This window comes from Capricornis sumatraensis, chromosome 18 (genome assembly GCF_032405125.1).
Source record: "Capricornis sumatraensis isolate serow.1 chromosome 18, serow.2, whole genome shotgun sequence".
In the NCBI taxonomy this organism is placed as follows: domain Eukaryota; kingdom Metazoa; phylum Chordata; class Mammalia; order Artiodactyla; family Bovidae; genus Capricornis; species Capricornis sumatraensis.
In genome coordinates this window covers 43,838,037-43,857,020 of record NC_091086.1, presented here as the reverse complement: position 1 = coordinate 43,857,020, position 18,984 = coordinate 43,838,037, and the positions used below count along the sequence as shown (strand labels likewise).

Sequence of the window (18,984 nt, the reverse complement as noted above, 5' to 3'; positions counted from 1 at the left end):
CATTGCTTCTTTAAAGTGACATCCTTCAGATACTTGCAGGCTTTTCGGATATGCATACCCTTTATGGCCTGGGCACTTTTCACGAATGTTCTTAAAGTGAACATGAAGATTTGAACCTCTTGATTTACACGATTTTGTGGGGTTTTCTGGGTCGAGTGAATAGCGCACCATTTTTAGAGGTCACCGCAGGCTGCTTATTGGAAAAGTGATGTCTCTGCTTTTTAATACTCTGTCTAGGGTTGTCATAGCTTTTCTTCCAAGGAGCAAGGATCTTTTAATTTCATGGCTGCAGTCACCATAGGAAACCAAGAAAATAAAGTCTGTCACTGTTTACTTTGTTTCCCTACCTATTCGCCGTGAATTGATGGGATCAAATTCCATGATCTTAGTTTTTTGAGAGTTTTAAGCCAGCTTTTTCACTCTCCTCTTTCACCTTCATCAAGAGACTCTAATTGCTTTTTGCTTTCTGCCATAAGGGTGGTATCATCTGCATATCTGAGGTTATTGATACTTCTCCCAGCAATCTTGATTGCAGCTTGTGCTTCATCCAACCTGGCATTTCGCGTGATGTACTCTGCATGTAAGTTAAATAAGCAGAGTGACAATGTACAGCCTCGACATACTACTCCTTTGCTAATTTGGAACCAGTCCATTGTTCCATGTCCGGTTCTAACTGTTGCTCCTTGACCTGCATACACATTTCTCAGGATGTATATAATCATGTACAAAATTTTGGTAAAAATATGGATGGTTAAAGGCTATTGTGATGTGGTCTCAGATGCAAATGAAGAACATGCTGTTGGACAACAGAGAACAGTCTGTCCTTGTAATTTGGTGAAGCACTTGGCTAAATTGTGTTCCTTTTCTAGTGTTTGGTGAAGGGAAGACTTCAAGTGATGAAACTGGATGTTTAGCTGAGGAGATGTCTAAGCAAAGGGTTGAAGGTGCAGCTTGATTTCTTGTGCCTGAGTTTACAGTCAAATAGTGTCTTTGTCTCCATCAACCAGTAAATGGCTAAAGAAAACCTGATGTATCTATAGAGCTAAATAGTACAGCATGTCAAAAGGAACAAACTATTGATACTTAACAGCAACATAGGTAAATAATAAAAGCATTACACAAAGTGACAAGAGTCTTAGAATACAGAAGAGTACATGTTATGATTCTATTTATATGAAATTCTAGGAGAGGCTATACTAATCTATATGGAAAAAAATCAGAAGAGTGGTTGCAGGGAGCCATGGATCAAATGGAAAGGAACATGAGGGGATTTTCAAAGGTGATGGTAATAATCTATATCAGTGGTTTTAAAAGTTAACAAGATTATCTGTGACTTGTTAGAAGTAAAATTTTAAGACTTTTGTCCAGATTTAATTAATCAGTAACTCTGAAGTTGGGGCCCACCATTCTATAGTTTAGCAGTCTTCAGATGATTCTAATGTAAGTTTTAAAGATGGAAAAAGTTTGTCCTCTATCTTGGTAGAGTGTTTGAGTTATAAAGGGGAATGTACTTAACAAAACTGGGCAACTGTAGATTTGTCCATATCATTTTATGTAAATTTTGTCTCTAAAGGAAAAGATAGAGAGTATATTGATGTCTACAGCTTACTTACCCATCAAAAAATTGGACAGAGATGTGTATATGTTTATACTATATATATTATATATGCATACATATATATGTACATCTGTGCATGCATATTGTGGGGCTGATTTAACATCACGTGTGTATGATTTAACATTAAACAAAAAATAAGTAATCATATCAGAGGATACAAAAGAAATTGTTGATAAAATTTAATACCCTTGAATGATAACATCTAGTAAACTGAAGTAAAATCTGATAAACTATAAAACCTAAAATAAAAATCATGCAAAATGGGAAGATGTTAAGAGATCTCATCAAAATCAAGAATAGAAAATATTTATCAAGCATGTCAAGGTGTTCTTAAACCATACATGGAAAAGTAGAGTTGAAAATAATCGTCACTTCTGAAAATGCAGGAGCACTAATGTGTCTTAACAGGTACCAGGACTTATTAAAGATTTGAGTAATTCAGATAGCTTGAACTTTTCAATAAATGGGACTGGAATAAGTGGCTACCTATAAGGTTTTGTTTTTTTGTTGTTTTTTTTAAATTCTTCAACTCAGTGAAGAGTCGGGCATGACTGAGCATGCGTGCGCACGCGCGCGCGCACACACACACACACACACACACACACACAAATAGATTAAAGGAAATCTTTAAACTTTTAGAAGATAGTATGTATGTGTGTGCTAAGTCACTTCAGTCGTGTCCAACTCTGTGCAACCCTTTGGACTGTAGCCTGCCAGGCTACTTTGTCCATGGGATTCTCCAGGCAAGAATACTGGAGTAGGTTGCTATGCCCTCCACCAGGGTATCTTCCCTACTCAGGGTTCGACCTGCGTCTCTTGTGTCTCCTACATCGGCAGGCCGGTTCTTTACCTCTAGCACCACCTGGGAAGCCCCAGAAGACAGTATATGTATTAATATATTTTTGACTTTTCTTAAGGAAGAATTTCTTGAGTCACAGAAAACCAGTAACCTGAAAAGATTGATAAATTTCACTGCCTTAAAATGAAGAACATTTGTGAATCCAGAAAAAACACAGAGTGGGACAGATATTTGATACATAATATAACTGACAAAGAAGCATTGTTAGAAAATATAATGAGCTCCTTTCCTACAAACCAATATAAGGCAAGAGTCTCAATAGGAAAACAGGAGAATGTAATGAATGGACATTTCATAAACAAAAAAAGAAATGTGACAAGTTATTCAGCTTCATTCATGATATGGGAAATGCAAATCAAGGCTATTTTTAAACTTAGCATTATTTCACAGAGTAGAACATTCATATTACCCATGACCCAGTAATTCCATGCCAAGGTACATACCCAAGAAAATCTTACATATGTGTACCAAGAGACAAATAAAAATGCTCATTATGCCACTAAAGTTATAATTAACCTGTCTTCAGAAGAATGGATGAATGAATTGCAGTACAGACACAATGGCCTATTTTATAGTAGCAAAAATGAGTAAAGTAACAGTTTGATGCAACAACCTGGATTACATTAGTGACATATTAAATGGAAAAGGCAAATCCCAGAAGACTGCATCCAGCATGATACCTTTTAAGAAAATTGAAAATCCAGCAAAACTAGAAACAGTATTTAACTTAGGTTTTTGTTTTTTTTTTTTAAGTGAAGAAATGGGAAAAGTTCTGATAAGTGGTCCTTTGAAAGTGAAACAGGAAGATGGGATAAAGGAAGGAGCACATTGGGAAATATAAGTTATTGGAGATACTCTTAAGTTAGGTTCATAGTGCATCATTATATTTATATTCAAAGATAAGGTCATTAACCAGTATTGGCAGTGTGTCATAACACAAAATTTATGATTAATACTTTTATGTGTACTTGATGTCTTGAAGAGCAAAAAGCAAAAAAAAGGGTAAAGAACCTGTTTTCTACCCCTTCCCCAAAAAGACCAAGGTAGCATATAATATTAATAGCTGCTTAAGGTTGAGTTACAAGGCAGGACATGGAGAACTTGCTGTTTAGAGCTGAAACTGGGTAAATTGAAGCTACCTTGATTTATTTCTTTAAATTGGAAGGAGTAGGGGAAATGTGTGTGATACGTTATTCTGATTGCTATCAGTTGTAATCATCCACACATCTTGTAGTAAAAGTTTAAGTCTTCTCTGTCCTATACTAGCCACGTGTGATTTTTCATTTTATTTGAATTTTTATTTATTTTTAATTCCTCAGTTATACTAGCTACGTTTCAAGTGTTTAGTAGCTGCATGTCACTTGTGGCAGCAATATTGTATAGCACAGATATAAAACATATCCATCATTACAGAAAGTTAAAATTGTACAGCGCTGGAACCCTTGACAGAAATTACACATTTTTAACTTAATAACCCAAGAATTGTATTAGCTATTCTTTATTAACAAAACCGATGTATCTTAGATGATGTTACCATTGACCTCTGATTATGAAAGATTGTATTTATTTTACAGTTATAATTAGACTGATCTCTTTTCTCATATCATTATTTGTAGCACATCTCTATCATTGTTTATTAATAAGTTGGTAAAAGATAACACAGGGAAGAAATCCAGCCTTGTGTTTTATAATTGCACATTTTAAGACGCAAGTCAGATGTAGTTACAGCTATTTTTAAAATGTCATTAATCCATAATAAACTTTTTTTGAGAAATCAAAGAACTTGAAATGATGAGAGATGGAATTCTAATTCTTTAAAATCACTCAACTAGCATTGAGGGGTACTCTTAAGGGAAGGTCAGTGTTCTTATTTCTCTCATATTCTGCCTTAGGTTCTATACATAGCAATTTAAATAACTTCATACTAAAATTGTTTGGAAATATCTTTAATTACTGGTTATATTTTAAAATATTTGTTATATATTTTTATTTATGAATTTGCACTTTCAGTATTAAATTGTTAATAACCAATTGAAAATCTTATTACTTATGGACACATTTTGATGCATTTATATTATTATTGTCTAATGAATTATACTGGGATTTTTTTTTTTCATATATATACACTTATAGTTGTTGAAGTCTGAAGAGGATTCCTCATATAAACCTGTGAAGAAAGCTTGTACTCAACTTGTTGATAACCTAGTTGAGCACATTCTTAAATATGAGGAATCTCTAGCTGGTAAGACATTTTATATATTGGTCATTAAGTTGATTTTATAAGATATTTTAAAATACTTTGTGCACATTTCTTATTTTTGCCTCTCACTCTGCTTAGCCTAATAATTAACTACTTCACTTTTAAATGAACTCTGTTTTTTATTATGTTGAATCCCAGGTTATTGTTACATTATAGTTGACTGGTATTATTTACAGCAATGTAATAGAAGCATGGGACTCATCTCTTTCACATATCTTTCAATAGAACATAATTTTAGATGTCATAATGAGCAAGAATTAAAGTAAGTCCAGGGACTAATGTATGTAGGTAAATGTGCTTATCCAAAAACTGTTCAGTATCTTTCAAATTATATAAAAATTTCTATCAAAATGAAGTTAATTATTATAAAAATGTTTTTAAATGATTTATAGTACCTTCCTAATACCATTTATAATTATATAAAATGTGCCTAATCTTGACCTAGAAAGGTGTTAGTAATTTTTAAATTGACAGATTCCTTAAATATTTAATAATATATATTATCTATCACTCAGTCACAAAATTGAAGTTATTAATGAAAATATAAATGATTATAAAATCATAAAAGTCATAATTGTTATCTGTTGCTTAAAAGCACACAAGACTAACATTACTTCCCATCCCCTAATATATATTAATCAGGAACAATAGTCAGCCTCAGTCAATTTTCAGAATTGGGGGCCATTTACCTCTTACAGAGGTACCATTTAAGGTAAAAATTGTTGATAGTCTTTATATTTTAATGCAGTCTTTTTTTTTTTCTCATTTTCCATGTTTACTTCTTTTTCTTTGTATCTCCTGTTCTGTTTCCCAGTTTTTCCCTTTCCTAGATTTTAAAGGTGATACTGTTGTCACTTAATGTTAAAAAATTGCTAATGTCCTCTAAAATGCCCAAGAACTAAGACACTTTGTATCTCCTAACTAGCAACACTCCCAAGAACCAAGAAACATTGAATCTCCTAACTAGCTACACTTTTCTCTTACCTGAACAGAGTTTACTTGTCTTAATACAGCACTGGTCCACTTAGGTATCATTCTTGTCTTCTGACATTTTACCACAGCAGCATCTTTTTTCCCCAGTACCCTTAAACACAGTATCACCTCAGCTAAATTGTTTTTGTCCTCCTTTGCTAATTTCTTTCCCATTCTCATTTCCATGCATTTTAAGATACTAACCAACACCATGTTTATTCTCAGAATTCCATCTCTAAACTTCCCAACTTTCATTCTACTTTTTTTACTTCAGTCCTCCTCCCCTTGATGTGAAACTTGCCTTCCATAGTGCAGCTTTTTTGCCCTTTATCCTTTATACATGTAATTTTATATAATATAGAAAGGCAAGAAGTCTAGTATCATAAGGAATGCTAATCTGTTGTATTGAGGCATGTACTAAATCTATTCAGAGGATAGTACTGAGTAATTTGAATAATACTCTGTATCATTTCCACTGCCTTGTCATATTTTAGTGTCTTATTTTCTGTTTGTTTTTCCAGACTCTGACAATAAAGGTGTGAATTCTGGAAGATTGGTAGCTTGCATAACCACTTTGTTCTTATTCAGCAAAATAAGACCCCAGCTCATGGTTAAACATGCCATGACTATGCAGCCATATCTTACCACTAAATGTAGTGTAAGTATAGAGCTGTCTGTCCTGTTTTTCTCTCTTATCTAAACCATGTAGTAACTATTTTAAATTTAGAGTTCGCATTGTGTCATCCACCTTTTCACTGACAGATGGCAGTCATTTTCACTGAAAGATCAACTGGGTTATGTACTCAAATATAGGTTCTAATATTTGTAGCAAGTTATCTACAAGCATCATTTTTCTGATGTATTATAAATAAATTTCAGGTTTCATCTCTCTCAGCTCCTCAAGCTAAACTCTCAGTAGTGCTTAATAAATGTAACTATTGTTAGGACTTAAACAGTGAGTGAGCAAAGTTCTTGTCACTGAGAAATTTACTGTCGTTTGGATTCTGGTTTTGCTTTTCATTTGTTATTTTTGATGTATTTTATTTATATAATGTATTTATATACTGAATATGAAAAATAAAGGATCATCAGAGATGTTAGGTTTTTAAGTTAATATTACACATGTTCTCCTAAAATCAAATGTGAAGATTAAATACTGCTTAGGTCAGATAATCCAGCAGTTTATATGACAGTATGGTAAATTCAATGGCTTATTACAACAGTAAATTTTAAACTACTCTTAAAAATCTATGAATGTAATTAGTTCTTTACTTCCTATGTTCCGAGCTTCCTAAGAAGCTAATTTTAACTGTTTACTAAATTTGTTTTGCTGCTATGGTCAGTTTTTTTGATGATCTAAATGAATAAATTCTAGGTGAAAAACTTCAGGATGTCCTGAGGAATTTTAAAACCAGAGAAAAGTATCAGAAGATAAATACATTAAAAAATAATATATAATACTTCTGAAACAACATTTAAGTCAACATATATTTCTGTCTTTAGGGCTTGTGTTAGATCCAGATATAAACTGATTAATATGTAATCTGTGACTAATAACAATAGTTAATAGTTATTGAGCACAGTGCCAAACACTAAAAAATTTTGCATGCAGCATCTCATTTACATTATGAAGTTAGTACCATTATTATCCTGGTTTTACAGATAAGGAAACAAAAGCTTAGAGAACATAAAGAATTTGCCCAGTGTCATAGCTAATGAGTCCCAAAGCTAGAATTCAATACCATGTCTGTTTACTTGTAGAATTTAAACAACAATTGAGCCTTGATTATCCGTTTCAATGGATATTTTTTAAAACAAGGTTACTTGAAAACATTTTGTATAATTTGTTATGCATACACACACTAATATAAAGTTTTATATAAATAAGGCTATTTCATATATAGGATTGACACCTTTTTAAATGGTTTTGGGTTTTTTTTTTTTTGGTTTTTAATATCCTACCCTCGTTTCAGGATAAGCAATCTGGAGTGACCTTGCACGTTTTATCCCTGTTTCTATAATTGCAGACACACAATATACACATGGTTAACCAGATTTTTTAAAAATCACTTCATGTTATATATGTATCTGTCAGGCATTTTTCCTAATCTCAAAACAACTGATGTATATTCATCCTTTTGAATAGCTGTGTATTATTCATCTTATGGACATCTTATGATTTCTTTAACCATTTTTCCATCTAGGCGAGTATTTATTTTTTATTTACATTGTTTCCTGTTGATAGCTACTACAACCAATTCCTTAATAATCGTTCCTATTCATATACTTTTAAATATTCATGCTTCTTTTTCTTTGGCATAGTCTGAGGAATTGACTTCCCAGATTGAAGGAATGTTTTTGCAGTTTTGATTTTGTTTCTGAATAGCTCTTGTCAAATTGCTGGTGGACATGTTTCATAGCCACTTTGGAAACCAGTGAATGATGCTCTGTGTCATTTTTGTACTCTTTGCCAGGCTAACAGATGTAAAAGAATGTAGTTGTTTGTTGCTTCAGCTTCCCTTCCTTCATTTCCAAGAAGGTTTAGCATCTTTTTTATGACATTAACCAGTTGAACTTGATTTTCTTTAATTTGACTGTTCTTATCCTTTGCTTATTTTACCTTTGAACTGTGGACCTTTTTTTTGAAAACTCTTTAAATGTTTGAAATACTGATCTATCTTACGTATATTCATTTCAGATATTTCATATATTCTACAGCTCTTTTCCTTCATGATTTTCATCGTCATTTAAATTTTTCTTTTAGATTTTAAGATACTTTATTTACTTGATTTTTCAAGTCAATTATGTTTCAAAAAAATTTTACTGCATTTTTAAAATAAGATTCTGTCAGAGGTTTTCAAATGAATTTATCTTGAGAAAAACTAATTTATCCCTTCACCCACTTTAATCACCTGTTGCCTACAATTTTTAATAAGTTTTAAGACCTCTAAAATTTAAAAAGATTGTAATATTAACATTTTAAATTTTAAAATAAAGGAGACTTATACCTAATTCTGGGATTCTGTGTTTTCCTGTATCATAAAAGGGGTTAACACAGCACTGTTGTTAGCACTCAACTTCAGCACTGTTCACACTTAGGACCTGGTTATTCTTTGTTTTCAAGAGCTTTTCTGCATGTTATAGGATGTTTGGCAGTATCCTTGGCCTCTGTCCACTGGATGCGAGTAGTACCCTCATGCCAGTGTTATGACAACCAAAATTGTCTCCATATATTGCCAGATATCCATTGGGGGACAAAGTGAAAGTATCAGTTGCTCAGTTGTGTCCGACTCTGCAACCCCATGGACTATAACCTGCCAGACTCCTCTGTCCATGAATTCTCCAGGCAGGGATAATGGAGTGGGTTGCCATTTTCTCCAGGGGATCTTCCCAACCCAGGGATTAAACCTGGGTCTCCTGCATTGCAGGCAGATTCTTTACCATCTGAGCCACCAGGAAAGTCACCCTCAATTGAGAGATACTGCATTGTTATTATCCTAATTTGAAAAATATTAATCTTAAAAATTGTACCAGTCTTTGGTAAAATACTCTGTTAAATATTTAAACACCATTGTTCAGAACTGATTGTTAGTGCATATTAGGGAGAAAAACAGTAACTGTAGCATTATGACTAAGTGACTCAAAGATCACCTGGTAAGTTAGTGACAGAGCTAGAATAGAATCCAGGTTCCTGTCACTATCTGCTCCTCTTCCCTTCAGACTTTAAAAAAGCTCTTTCCTAATAATGCTATTTTGGTTTTTTTTGGGTGGGGGAAGCTATTAATGTGTGTGTATATATATATATACATACATACATACATGTATATAATATACCTATAAAATAATACCAAAACCCCAAATACATAAAGCTGCATATAGTTTCTTTTCAGATTTTGATATTCATAAAGCTTTGATTTTATCCTTATAGACACAAAATGATTTCATGGTTATCTGCAATGTTGCAAAAATTCTAGAACTAGTTGTACCTCTGATGGAACATCCAAGTGAAACTTTCCTTGCCACTATTGAAGAAGATCTAATGAAGCTTATCATCAAATATGGCATGACTGTAAGCATTCACTTTGCCACCTCTGTTGATCAATATACAATTCACAAATCTTGTGTTTCTAAATCACTTAATCATGCTTTTAACTTTTATCTAAACAATAACATTTTTTCTCTTTTAGGTAGTGCAACATTGTGTAAGCTGTCTTGGGGCTGTTGTAAATAAAGTGACACAGAATTTTAAATTTGTGTGGGCCTGTTTCAATAGATACTATGGTAAGTTCACTGCCTGGGCTTTAAAATTATTTTGCTAGATCCTGCAGTGTCCAGTTCCTTTTTAACATATCTGATAAAAGATAATAACAAGGGAATTATAAGAGGTGTGATTGTCCTCTATAGTCCATTTTCAGAAGCAATACTTCCGGGTATCTTTTATATTGCCTCAATAACCCAATGTGTTTACTTCAGAAATTTATCTTCTCTTAAGTGAATATTGTAAGTTTTTTGCTTACTATGTCAAATAAAATTTAAATACCTTTTTTTTTCTTAAATTAGTTCTTTTAGGCTCAATTGGAAAGCCCTCATATTTCTAGGCATGTTTAATACTTAGAAAAGTTTAATTTTAGTACATTTTAAATTGAATTTGTATTTACTTAATTTTAGTAAAATTTAGTTTTAGTTTATTAGCAGTAATTATTTGAGCATAACAGTTCAAGAATGGAGGGTTTGTTACAAATAATATAAATAAATGTTACTTATTTTACTAGGTGCCATTTCAAAATTAAAAAGTCAACACCAAGAGGACCCAAATAACACTTCACTCCTAACAAACAAACCAGCACTTCTGAGATCCCTTTTCACTGTTGGGGCACTGTGTCGGCATTTTGATTTTGATCTGGAAGATTTTAAAGGCAACAGTAAGGTAAAGATCCTAATATTATTCAGTATCCTGAAAAAATAGAACTATGTGACCTGTGCATTAAAAAGTGACTAAAATGACCCAGGATGAGCAGTATTAGAATAGTCTGGGTTTTGGTTTTGGTTTTGTTTTGTTTTAATTTTATTGTATTTTATTTTCTATTTTTTGTGTATGCGGCATATGAAAGGGCTTTCCAGGTGGCACTTGTGGTAAAGAACCTGCCTGCTAATGCAGGAGATGTAAGAGATGCAGGATTGATCCCTGAGTCAGGAAGATCCCCTGGAAGAGGGCAGGGCAACCCACTCCAGTACTGCCTGGAAAATGCTATGGACAGAGGAGCCTCTCAGGCTGCAGTCCTTAGGGTCGCACAGAGTCGGACACGACCAAAGCAACTTAGCACGACACATGGAGTGTGGGATCTTAGTTCCCTAACCCAGGATTGAACCTGCACACCCTGCATTGGAAGCAAGTAGTCTTAACTACTGACAGACCAGGGAAGTCCCTAGAGTTGTCTGGTTTAATTCTAAAACAATGCTATTCAAAACATGGTCTGTGAAGCCAATCTGTCAGGTCCCAGTCCATAAGAAATTAATGCAAGTTAGATCTGCTTTGTATTTGTGGGCACACTTTGTCGGCAGCACTTTTATTTTTTAACTGTCGCAATGAATGAGATTGTTCTAAAATTTATGGCCTTATACATGTATTGGTGATTTATTCTTTAGTAAAGTTTACATGCAGAAATTTGCTTTTAGATATTTTTTTTCCCTTCACAGTTGAAAACGGATCTAAGCTACTCTTCCTTATACACTTTAATGTGTTTTTCCCCCTTAGGTTAACATAAAGGATAAAGTACTTGAACTATTGATGTATTTTACAAAGCATTCAGATGAAGAAGTGCAAACAAAAGCCATCATTGGTCTAGGTAAATTAAGTCTAGATTTCTTCCTAGTTCTTAGTTGTTTGAGAGGTTGAGGAAGTTTTAAAAATTTTGTGAGTCTAAAATGTAGATTTACTTAAGTATGTTTCTGTTTAAAGTAGGATCTGGTGTCTAGAATATACATCTGGGGGTTAAAACAACTGGGTTCCATTCTTGGCTCATCCAGTGACTTCCTGGGTGACTTTGAGCAAGTCATGTAACTTGTTTGTCAGTTTTCTCATTAGTAAAATAGAGGTGACAGTACTTTCTTCTCCCCCTACTTTATAGGGTTCAAAGTACTTTAATAAAGAAAAGTGATGTAGAAAAATTTGTACTGTTGTATATTTTTTTGTTATTTTTCTTTGCAAAGTTTTGTCAGTGTATGTGTCTGCCTCTTCTAAAGACAAAACAGAGGGCAGTCTACACAGGCTTCTATTTATTAATGTGTAGAAAACACATGGTAACCACATAGGAACAGCTGGATGTATACTTTTTCTATATTATTTTTCCAAGAGCATTGATGTAATAAATACATGTGGTTAGGTTAGATCTTTGAGGTTTATCTGGAAAGATATTGGAATATGGGCAAAATTTGAGGATAGCCTTAAAGTCTTGATACCTGAATTAAATGCACTAAAAAAAATCAGAAGAGCACTCTCTTCATGTTTCTGTGCTGTTGTTTTTTGTTATTGTTGTTTGTTTGTTTTGTTTTACTTTGTACAGATACATATAAAGTGTTCATTAAGGTTAATAACTTAGAAATTTTATTTAGTAGCATTAATAAAGTTTATAATTTAAGTCTTAATATCTTACTTCCTCTTCATCTCTTTCAGAAAATTACATATAGCAAATAGAGTAAAAATTCATATACCACTTACTAGGGAGTTGTATTGGTAGAGTATTACCTTTCAAGTCAAATGTGTACTTCAGTCTGGACGTACATTCTATAAAAAGGCAAAAACTAATAGTGTTACATCTAATTCAGAGAACAAAGAGTGTAAATTGTAATTTGAAGCAGTACGATCCAGAAAATAGTGCCTTTAGACCAGTTAATAAAAGTTGCCTGGGCCATTGTTATCCTGTGTCACCTTGGGCTAGTTATCTGATCACTCTATGCTTTGAATTTAGTTTGTTATTTGGCATCCGTAATATTTGCTCTCATCAAAGATCTTCGTTTCATCTCATAAATAAGCATTTTGTACAAATAAACATGGGAATACTATTTTGGGTAATAAATATGGGTAATTTGTGATTATAGAATTCAGCATTGTGGCTTCATTATAACAACATATAGAAATAGATACAAGATTTTTAGCTTTATTTTAGAATTACTCCATTTCATCAGATGAATATATTTTAGTAGCACCAAGGTTAGTACCTTCCACTAGGGATCTAAAAATGCACACATTACCTCTTAAATCCTGAAAATATCCCATTGAGGTAGGTGGGTGGTAAATATTATTGTCCCCATTTTACAGATGGAGAATTGAGGCACAGAGAGATTATGTGACTCACTCAAGGTCACACTACAAGTCAGTGGTGGAGCCAGGAATAGAACCCAAGACTCCTGACTCCTAGTCCACTCCCTTAGCCACTAGGCCCTGCTCCCTCCTCAAGGTTTCCTCTTGTGTGAAATTCTCCTTTGAAATGCAATTTCTTGTTTTTAATTCATGGGGGAAGAAGTACCTGCTCTAATACTTCTCTAGGTAAGGCCACCAGCATATTCTTCCAATCATTTTAAGTTTTAATTTTTGAAATAAACTCTTTATATACTTTATCAACATTTTCAATAAATTATATGTAACTTTAATATGAATATATCAAGAGGATTTTTGTTTTTTTCATCTTCTTTAGGATTTGCCTTTATTCAGCACCCAAGTCTAATGTTTGAGCAAGAGGTGAAAAATTTGTACAATAATATTTTATCTGATAAAAACTCCTCAGTAAATTTAAAAATTCAAGTGTTAAAAAACCTCCAGACCTACCTACAAGAAGAAGATACACGTATGCAGCAGGCAGATAGAGACTGTAAGTGAAAATATATTTTCAAAGTTCACAGTGGGGCTGCAGTTAGCATACTCTGAGACTCTTTTTTAATCCTGATACCTACTTACCCTATATTAGATAAAGGAGTTGAGTTAAAGAAGATACTTCATAAACTCCCTAAAGTAGTTTATAAATTGAATGTGCGTGCAGACCTTAACATTTTGACAGAGGGAAAGGGATTATACTTTCTCATCATGTTCTCCAAGGGGTCTCTAACACACCTAAAAAATTACAAAACTAAGGACCAGTGGGTCAGCTGTCACATTTTGTGCTTTTGATTGTGACTTAATTTTATTCTTGCCTAGAGAGTCCCAGGGATGGGGGAGCCTGATAGGCTACTGTCTATGGAGTCGCACAGGGTCGGACACCACAGAAGCAACTTAGCAGCAGCAGCAGCAGTAAAGTTAATATACATATTCTTAGTATGTTTACTTCCGTTTGTAGGGAAGAAGGTTGCAAAACAGGAAGATCTGAAAGAAATGGGTGATGTTTCCTCAGGGATGAGTAGTTCCATCATGCAGCTTTACCTCAAACAGGTGCTTGAGGCGTTTTTTCACACCCAGTCAAGTGTACGCCACTTTGCCCTAAATGTCATTGCATTGACTCTAAACCAAGGTCTTATTCATCCAGTTCAGGTAAGTATGTTTTACAGCAATAGCACTTACGGAAAGAGCCAAGAATTTGTTGCCACTTGAAGACATTGTGATTAGAAAATAAGTAGTTCTTTATTCCTCTTAGTTGTCAATTTCAGGGCGGGGGTTGTCCCAAACTCTTAGGAATCCCAAGTTTAGTCCATCTTTTGGGTTGTTTTTAACTGCAAAGTACATATATATTCTCTATTATACAAACTTTAATTATATTTGCACAAAATATACTCAGTATTACTTCTTCTAAGTAGGGATAATAGATTTGATTTAATTCACGTTGACTCTTATCTCTAAAATCCAACAACAGCATGTAATATAAATGGAGTTAAGAGTATAATCTATCTTAACAGTGTGGATTTTAGTCCACAGAAAAGTCACCTATATAATCTGAGCTCTGTTCCTTCATCTTTAATTGGAAGTAAGATCAACCACCCTTAAATACCTTAAAACATGGATTTGTAGACTAGATGATGTACTCAAGACATATTTGTACAAGGGATTGGCAGCTAGTGCTTATGTAGTAGTATTCACCATCTGATAACGTTCAGGAGAGTGCCATAGGCTGTAGAAGTGAATTTGTTAAATAACAACAGCCTGTACCCTTCAAGATTTTTATTTCGGCTGTTTTAACTTTTAAAAAATATATTCTTGATTATTATGCTGTGTTCTTCTCTGTGTCCTGAAACAAAACACACTAATGAATATTCAGTCTGTTCTTTGTGACTCAGGGCAAGATTACTTAATAAAAGGTACAGTACTCTGTTGATACTCTTGAGTTCTTTACATACTTAGGGCTCTTTGCTGATATGCTTAATAGTCTTAGGTTTTGCTTTTATTGTATCTTTTTTTAAACTTAAAAATTTTATATTTATCAAAAAATTGCAAGAGTGGTACATTAAGCCCTTCATACTCTTTACGTATATTTTGCCATTTTGCCACATTTGCTTTCTCTCTCCATACGTACACTAAATCATTTGATGATAAGTTTGAGATATCATAATTCTTTACCTCTAAATACCTCAACATACATTTTTTAAAGAACAGAAACATTCTCTTATAAAACCATAATGCAGTCATCAAATTTAGGAAGTTTAACATTGATACAATAGTATGTAATGTATTTTCATATTTTACAAGTTAAGCTAATAATGTTTTTTGTGAGCCTCCCCCGACCCTGCAATTCAGGGTTTGATTCTTGATGACCCATTCCATTCAGTGCTATGTCTACTTTTTTTAAGTTGTTTTTTATTTGTTTGTTGCTATTTTTCTGGCTTCCTCACCTCTAATTCAGAGTCACTTAACATAGAAGTGGTGTTTCCTGACCTTTAGATGTATACAGTGACTATGGCTGTTACCAGATTACTAGCTATCCAGCTGTCAGACCATTGAATCCATATCTAAAATCAGCATTGTGGGGGGGAATTTATATTTTTCTGTTGTTGAGTATGGAAGACAAAATTTTTTCCCCCTTTATTATCTTTACAAAGGAAATTCAGTTAGGCCTAAAAAATTATTGGATTATTAATTTGTAGTATATATCATAATCTTAAATGGATATTCTTACTTTGGGAGCCCTTTGGTCTTCTTTTTTTTTTTTTAAAATAAAAGAACTTTAAACTCACATTGAAATTGCTTGAAGTTCACATCACTTTTTTTTTAATTTTTGCTGATGCTCCAGTGCTTTTTTACTTTTAGCTAAATCTAAGGGAAGATTAATAAATTTTAAAAGAACACTAAAACATAGCATTCATTTATAGGAAAGCCAATGAGTTAAATTCATATGTCCCAGATATATAGCAAGTTTTAATATACGTCAAGATACATATAGAGCTTTTACTACTATGATGTCTCATGAATTCTTTATTTTTATTTCCAGTGTGTGCCGTATTTAATTGCTATGGGCACAGACCCAGAACCAGCTATGCGGAACAAGGCTGATCAGCAGCTTGTGGAAATAGACAAAAAATATGCTGGATTCATTCACGTATGTATTTTTAAATTGTGCAGCCTAAATTTAAATATTGTTCTTTGGTAAACCATTTCTTTGGCAAATGTCCTACCCGGATTCGTATTCGAATAAAATATTTTGCTTACTAATTACTTCTAAACATGAATCTAAGTTTGTCCCCCAAGGTGTTTATTCTTTTTAAAATTAGCTCTTTAAGATTGAGCTGAAGGTAACAGCACAGCATGCATGCCGGGTGAAGCCCAGGATGCATGGGTTCTAGTGCCTGCTGTGGATCTTGGCAGTGATGGCTCCTCTGGGTCTCCACTTTTTTCTTCTATAAAAATGAGCAGATTACAATAGATGGTCTCTAGTATTCCTTCCAGTGCTTGCATTCTATGATTCTTATAATTTTAAATAAAACCAAATTATAAAGTTTGCCTCTAACTATAATGCTCAAATTATATTTTTAATTTGGCTCTTTTAATTTCTGTGACAAAAATAAGGCTTTTATTGATTTCAGATGAAAGCGGTGGCTGGCATGAAGATGTCTTACCAGGTACAACAGGCAATCAACACATGCCTAAAAGATCCTGTAAGGGGTTTCAGGCAGGATGAGTCCTCCAGTGCTTTGTGTTCACACCTTTACTCCATGATCCGCGGAAACCGCCAGCACAGACGCGCCTTTCTGATTTCTTTACTCAACCTCTTTGATGACACAGCAGTAAGCATTAAAAACTTCTTATTTTAAGAAGATAAATGTTCTATAAATTGAGGCAACATTTTAAAAATATTATCATTTTAATAAATAATAGTGACTATCTTAAATGTGTTTATTTAGGTCTATGTTAACTACAAGGTATTGAAGAGGAAATTTTGCATGAAAATAAAATGAGGAATAAAGTATAATTGTGTCTCCATACTGAGTATGTTACAAACTTTATAGCAGTTCCTTTAAGCATGCTTTCACATAAACTATGTTACTAAACTATCACTTCTCAGGGTGGATGGATGGATGGATAGATAGATAAAGTGAAATTCCACTTGTTTGTATCAGACTCGAATGTTTTAGAGTAACTGTCCTGGGTTTTAGGCTGCTGAGATTCCTGCTTGTTCTACCTGACCTCGTTTAATGAAAAGCCCACTTTTGTGTAATTACAATTTTGACCCTTTAGGAGCTATTGCACAAGTTGCATTGGCTAAGACTATAAGGCAGAAAAATAAAATATCCCATTCTTTAATCTTACCTCTGAATGTTTTCATTTAACAGTATTCAACATACGCATTATGGTAGCCATTGTGCTAGAAGATGAAGATGTGGTATCTTTCCACATAGAACTTACCAGTTCTTGTGTGAAGCTTTAAAAATAAAAATATTCTTTTCGTATTTTAATCACTTGACGACTTGACTTTGTTGCTGTTCCAATACCAGATTATTTCAATGAAGTAAAATTAAAATTATGTGTTAGTTGCTCAGTCGTGTCCGACTCTTTGCAACCTCATAGGCTGTAGCCCACGAGGCTCCTCTGTCCATGGAATTCTCCAGGCAAGAATACTGGAGTAGGTTGCCATTCCCTTCTCAAGGGGATCTTCCTGACTCAGGGATCAAACCCTAGTCTCCTGCACTGCAGGCAAATTGTTTACCATCTGAGCTACCGGGGAAGCCCTAAAAATTACCAGAATATAGATGCCTTATTAGACCTTTTCTTTTTAAATAGTACATGAAATTTTTGGTTATATTATCTAACAAATAAATATAATAAACTTCTATTTTAGAAACTTTTGGAATATAATTTAATCATCATCAGGGCTGTCGTCAGTATTAAGCTTTCATTGTGTGTAAGAGGTTTAGATGCTGCTGCTGCTAAATCGCTTCAGTTGTGTCCTACTCTGTGTGACCCCACAGACGGCAGCCCACCAGGCTCCCCCATCCCTGGGATTCTCCAGGCAAGAACACTGGAGTGGGTTGCCATTTCCTTCTCCAGTGAGTGAAAGTGAAGTCACTCAGTTGTGTCCGACTCTTTGCGACCCCATGGACTGCAGCCTACCGGGCCCCTCCGTCCATGGGATTTTCCAGGCAAGAGTACTGGAGTGGGACACCATTGCCACAATGATATGATAAGGTGCTCTAGTCATCATTGGATCTTGCTTCCTGTAAAATAGCGGTTAAGATTAGCATAGTCTGAGTCCCAGATGGTTTGTATCTGTATCACTCTAGTCCTTCTCTTGGGCTTCCCTGGTGGCTCAGAAGGTAAAGTGTCTGTCTATAACACTGGAGGACCCGGATTTGATCCCTGGCTTGGGAAGATCCCCTGGAGAAGAAAACAGCAGTCCACTCCAATCTTTCTCTTCTTCCTGAGCTTCATTCCTACGTGATTTCATTGCTTGCTGTATGTCATTAACTGGATGCTTCGTCACCCCAGCATGTAACCTGCTAAATTGGAAATCTAGTTTTCATAATACAGTGCTTTCTTCTGACTACCTCCAACAGAAGATGTCAGAGGAACAAATTACTGAAGATGTAGGTGAATAAGATGGATCTACTGTTTAAGGCAGAGCAGGTGTGAAAACATAAATAAAGTTACAAAAATAAGAATAGGTGGGAAATAATGAATAGATTCATTATTTAACTAGACCAGCAGGGTCATAGTGAGGCATGGTTTATGGAGGATCTTCCCTGATAGCTCAGCTGGTAAAGAATCCGCCTGCAGTGCGGGAGCCCTGTGTTCGATCCCTGGTTTGGGAAGATCCCCTGGAGAAGGGAAAGGCTACCCACTCCAGTATTCTGGCATGGAGA

General features: G+C 34.3%; 1 protein-coding gene across 1 annotated transcript in view; it reads left to right on the top strand.

The window, feature by feature from the left end:
• NIPBL (NIPBL cohesin loading factor) overlaps positions 1-18,984 on the top strand; it is a 113,442-nt gene that overhangs the window by 85,549 nt on the left and 8,909 nt on the right. The window contains exons 32-41 of the mRNA XM_068990355.1: positions 4,611-4,719; positions 6,231-6,367; positions 9,638-9,778; positions 9,897-9,990; positions 10,482-10,636; positions 11,465-11,555; positions 13,404-13,577; positions 14,040-14,230; positions 16,119-16,226; positions 16,711-16,911. Of these exons, the coding sequence (XP_068846456.1) occupies positions 4,611-4,719; positions 6,231-6,367; positions 9,638-9,778; positions 9,897-9,990; positions 10,482-10,636; positions 11,465-11,555; positions 13,404-13,577; positions 14,040-14,230; positions 16,119-16,226; positions 16,711-16,911 (1,401 nt within the window). The remainder of the gene's footprint in view (positions 1-4,610; positions 4,720-6,230; positions 6,368-9,637; positions 9,779-9,896; positions 9,991-10,481; positions 10,637-11,464; positions 11,556-13,403; positions 13,578-14,039; positions 14,231-16,118; positions 16,227-16,710; positions 16,912-18,984) is intronic.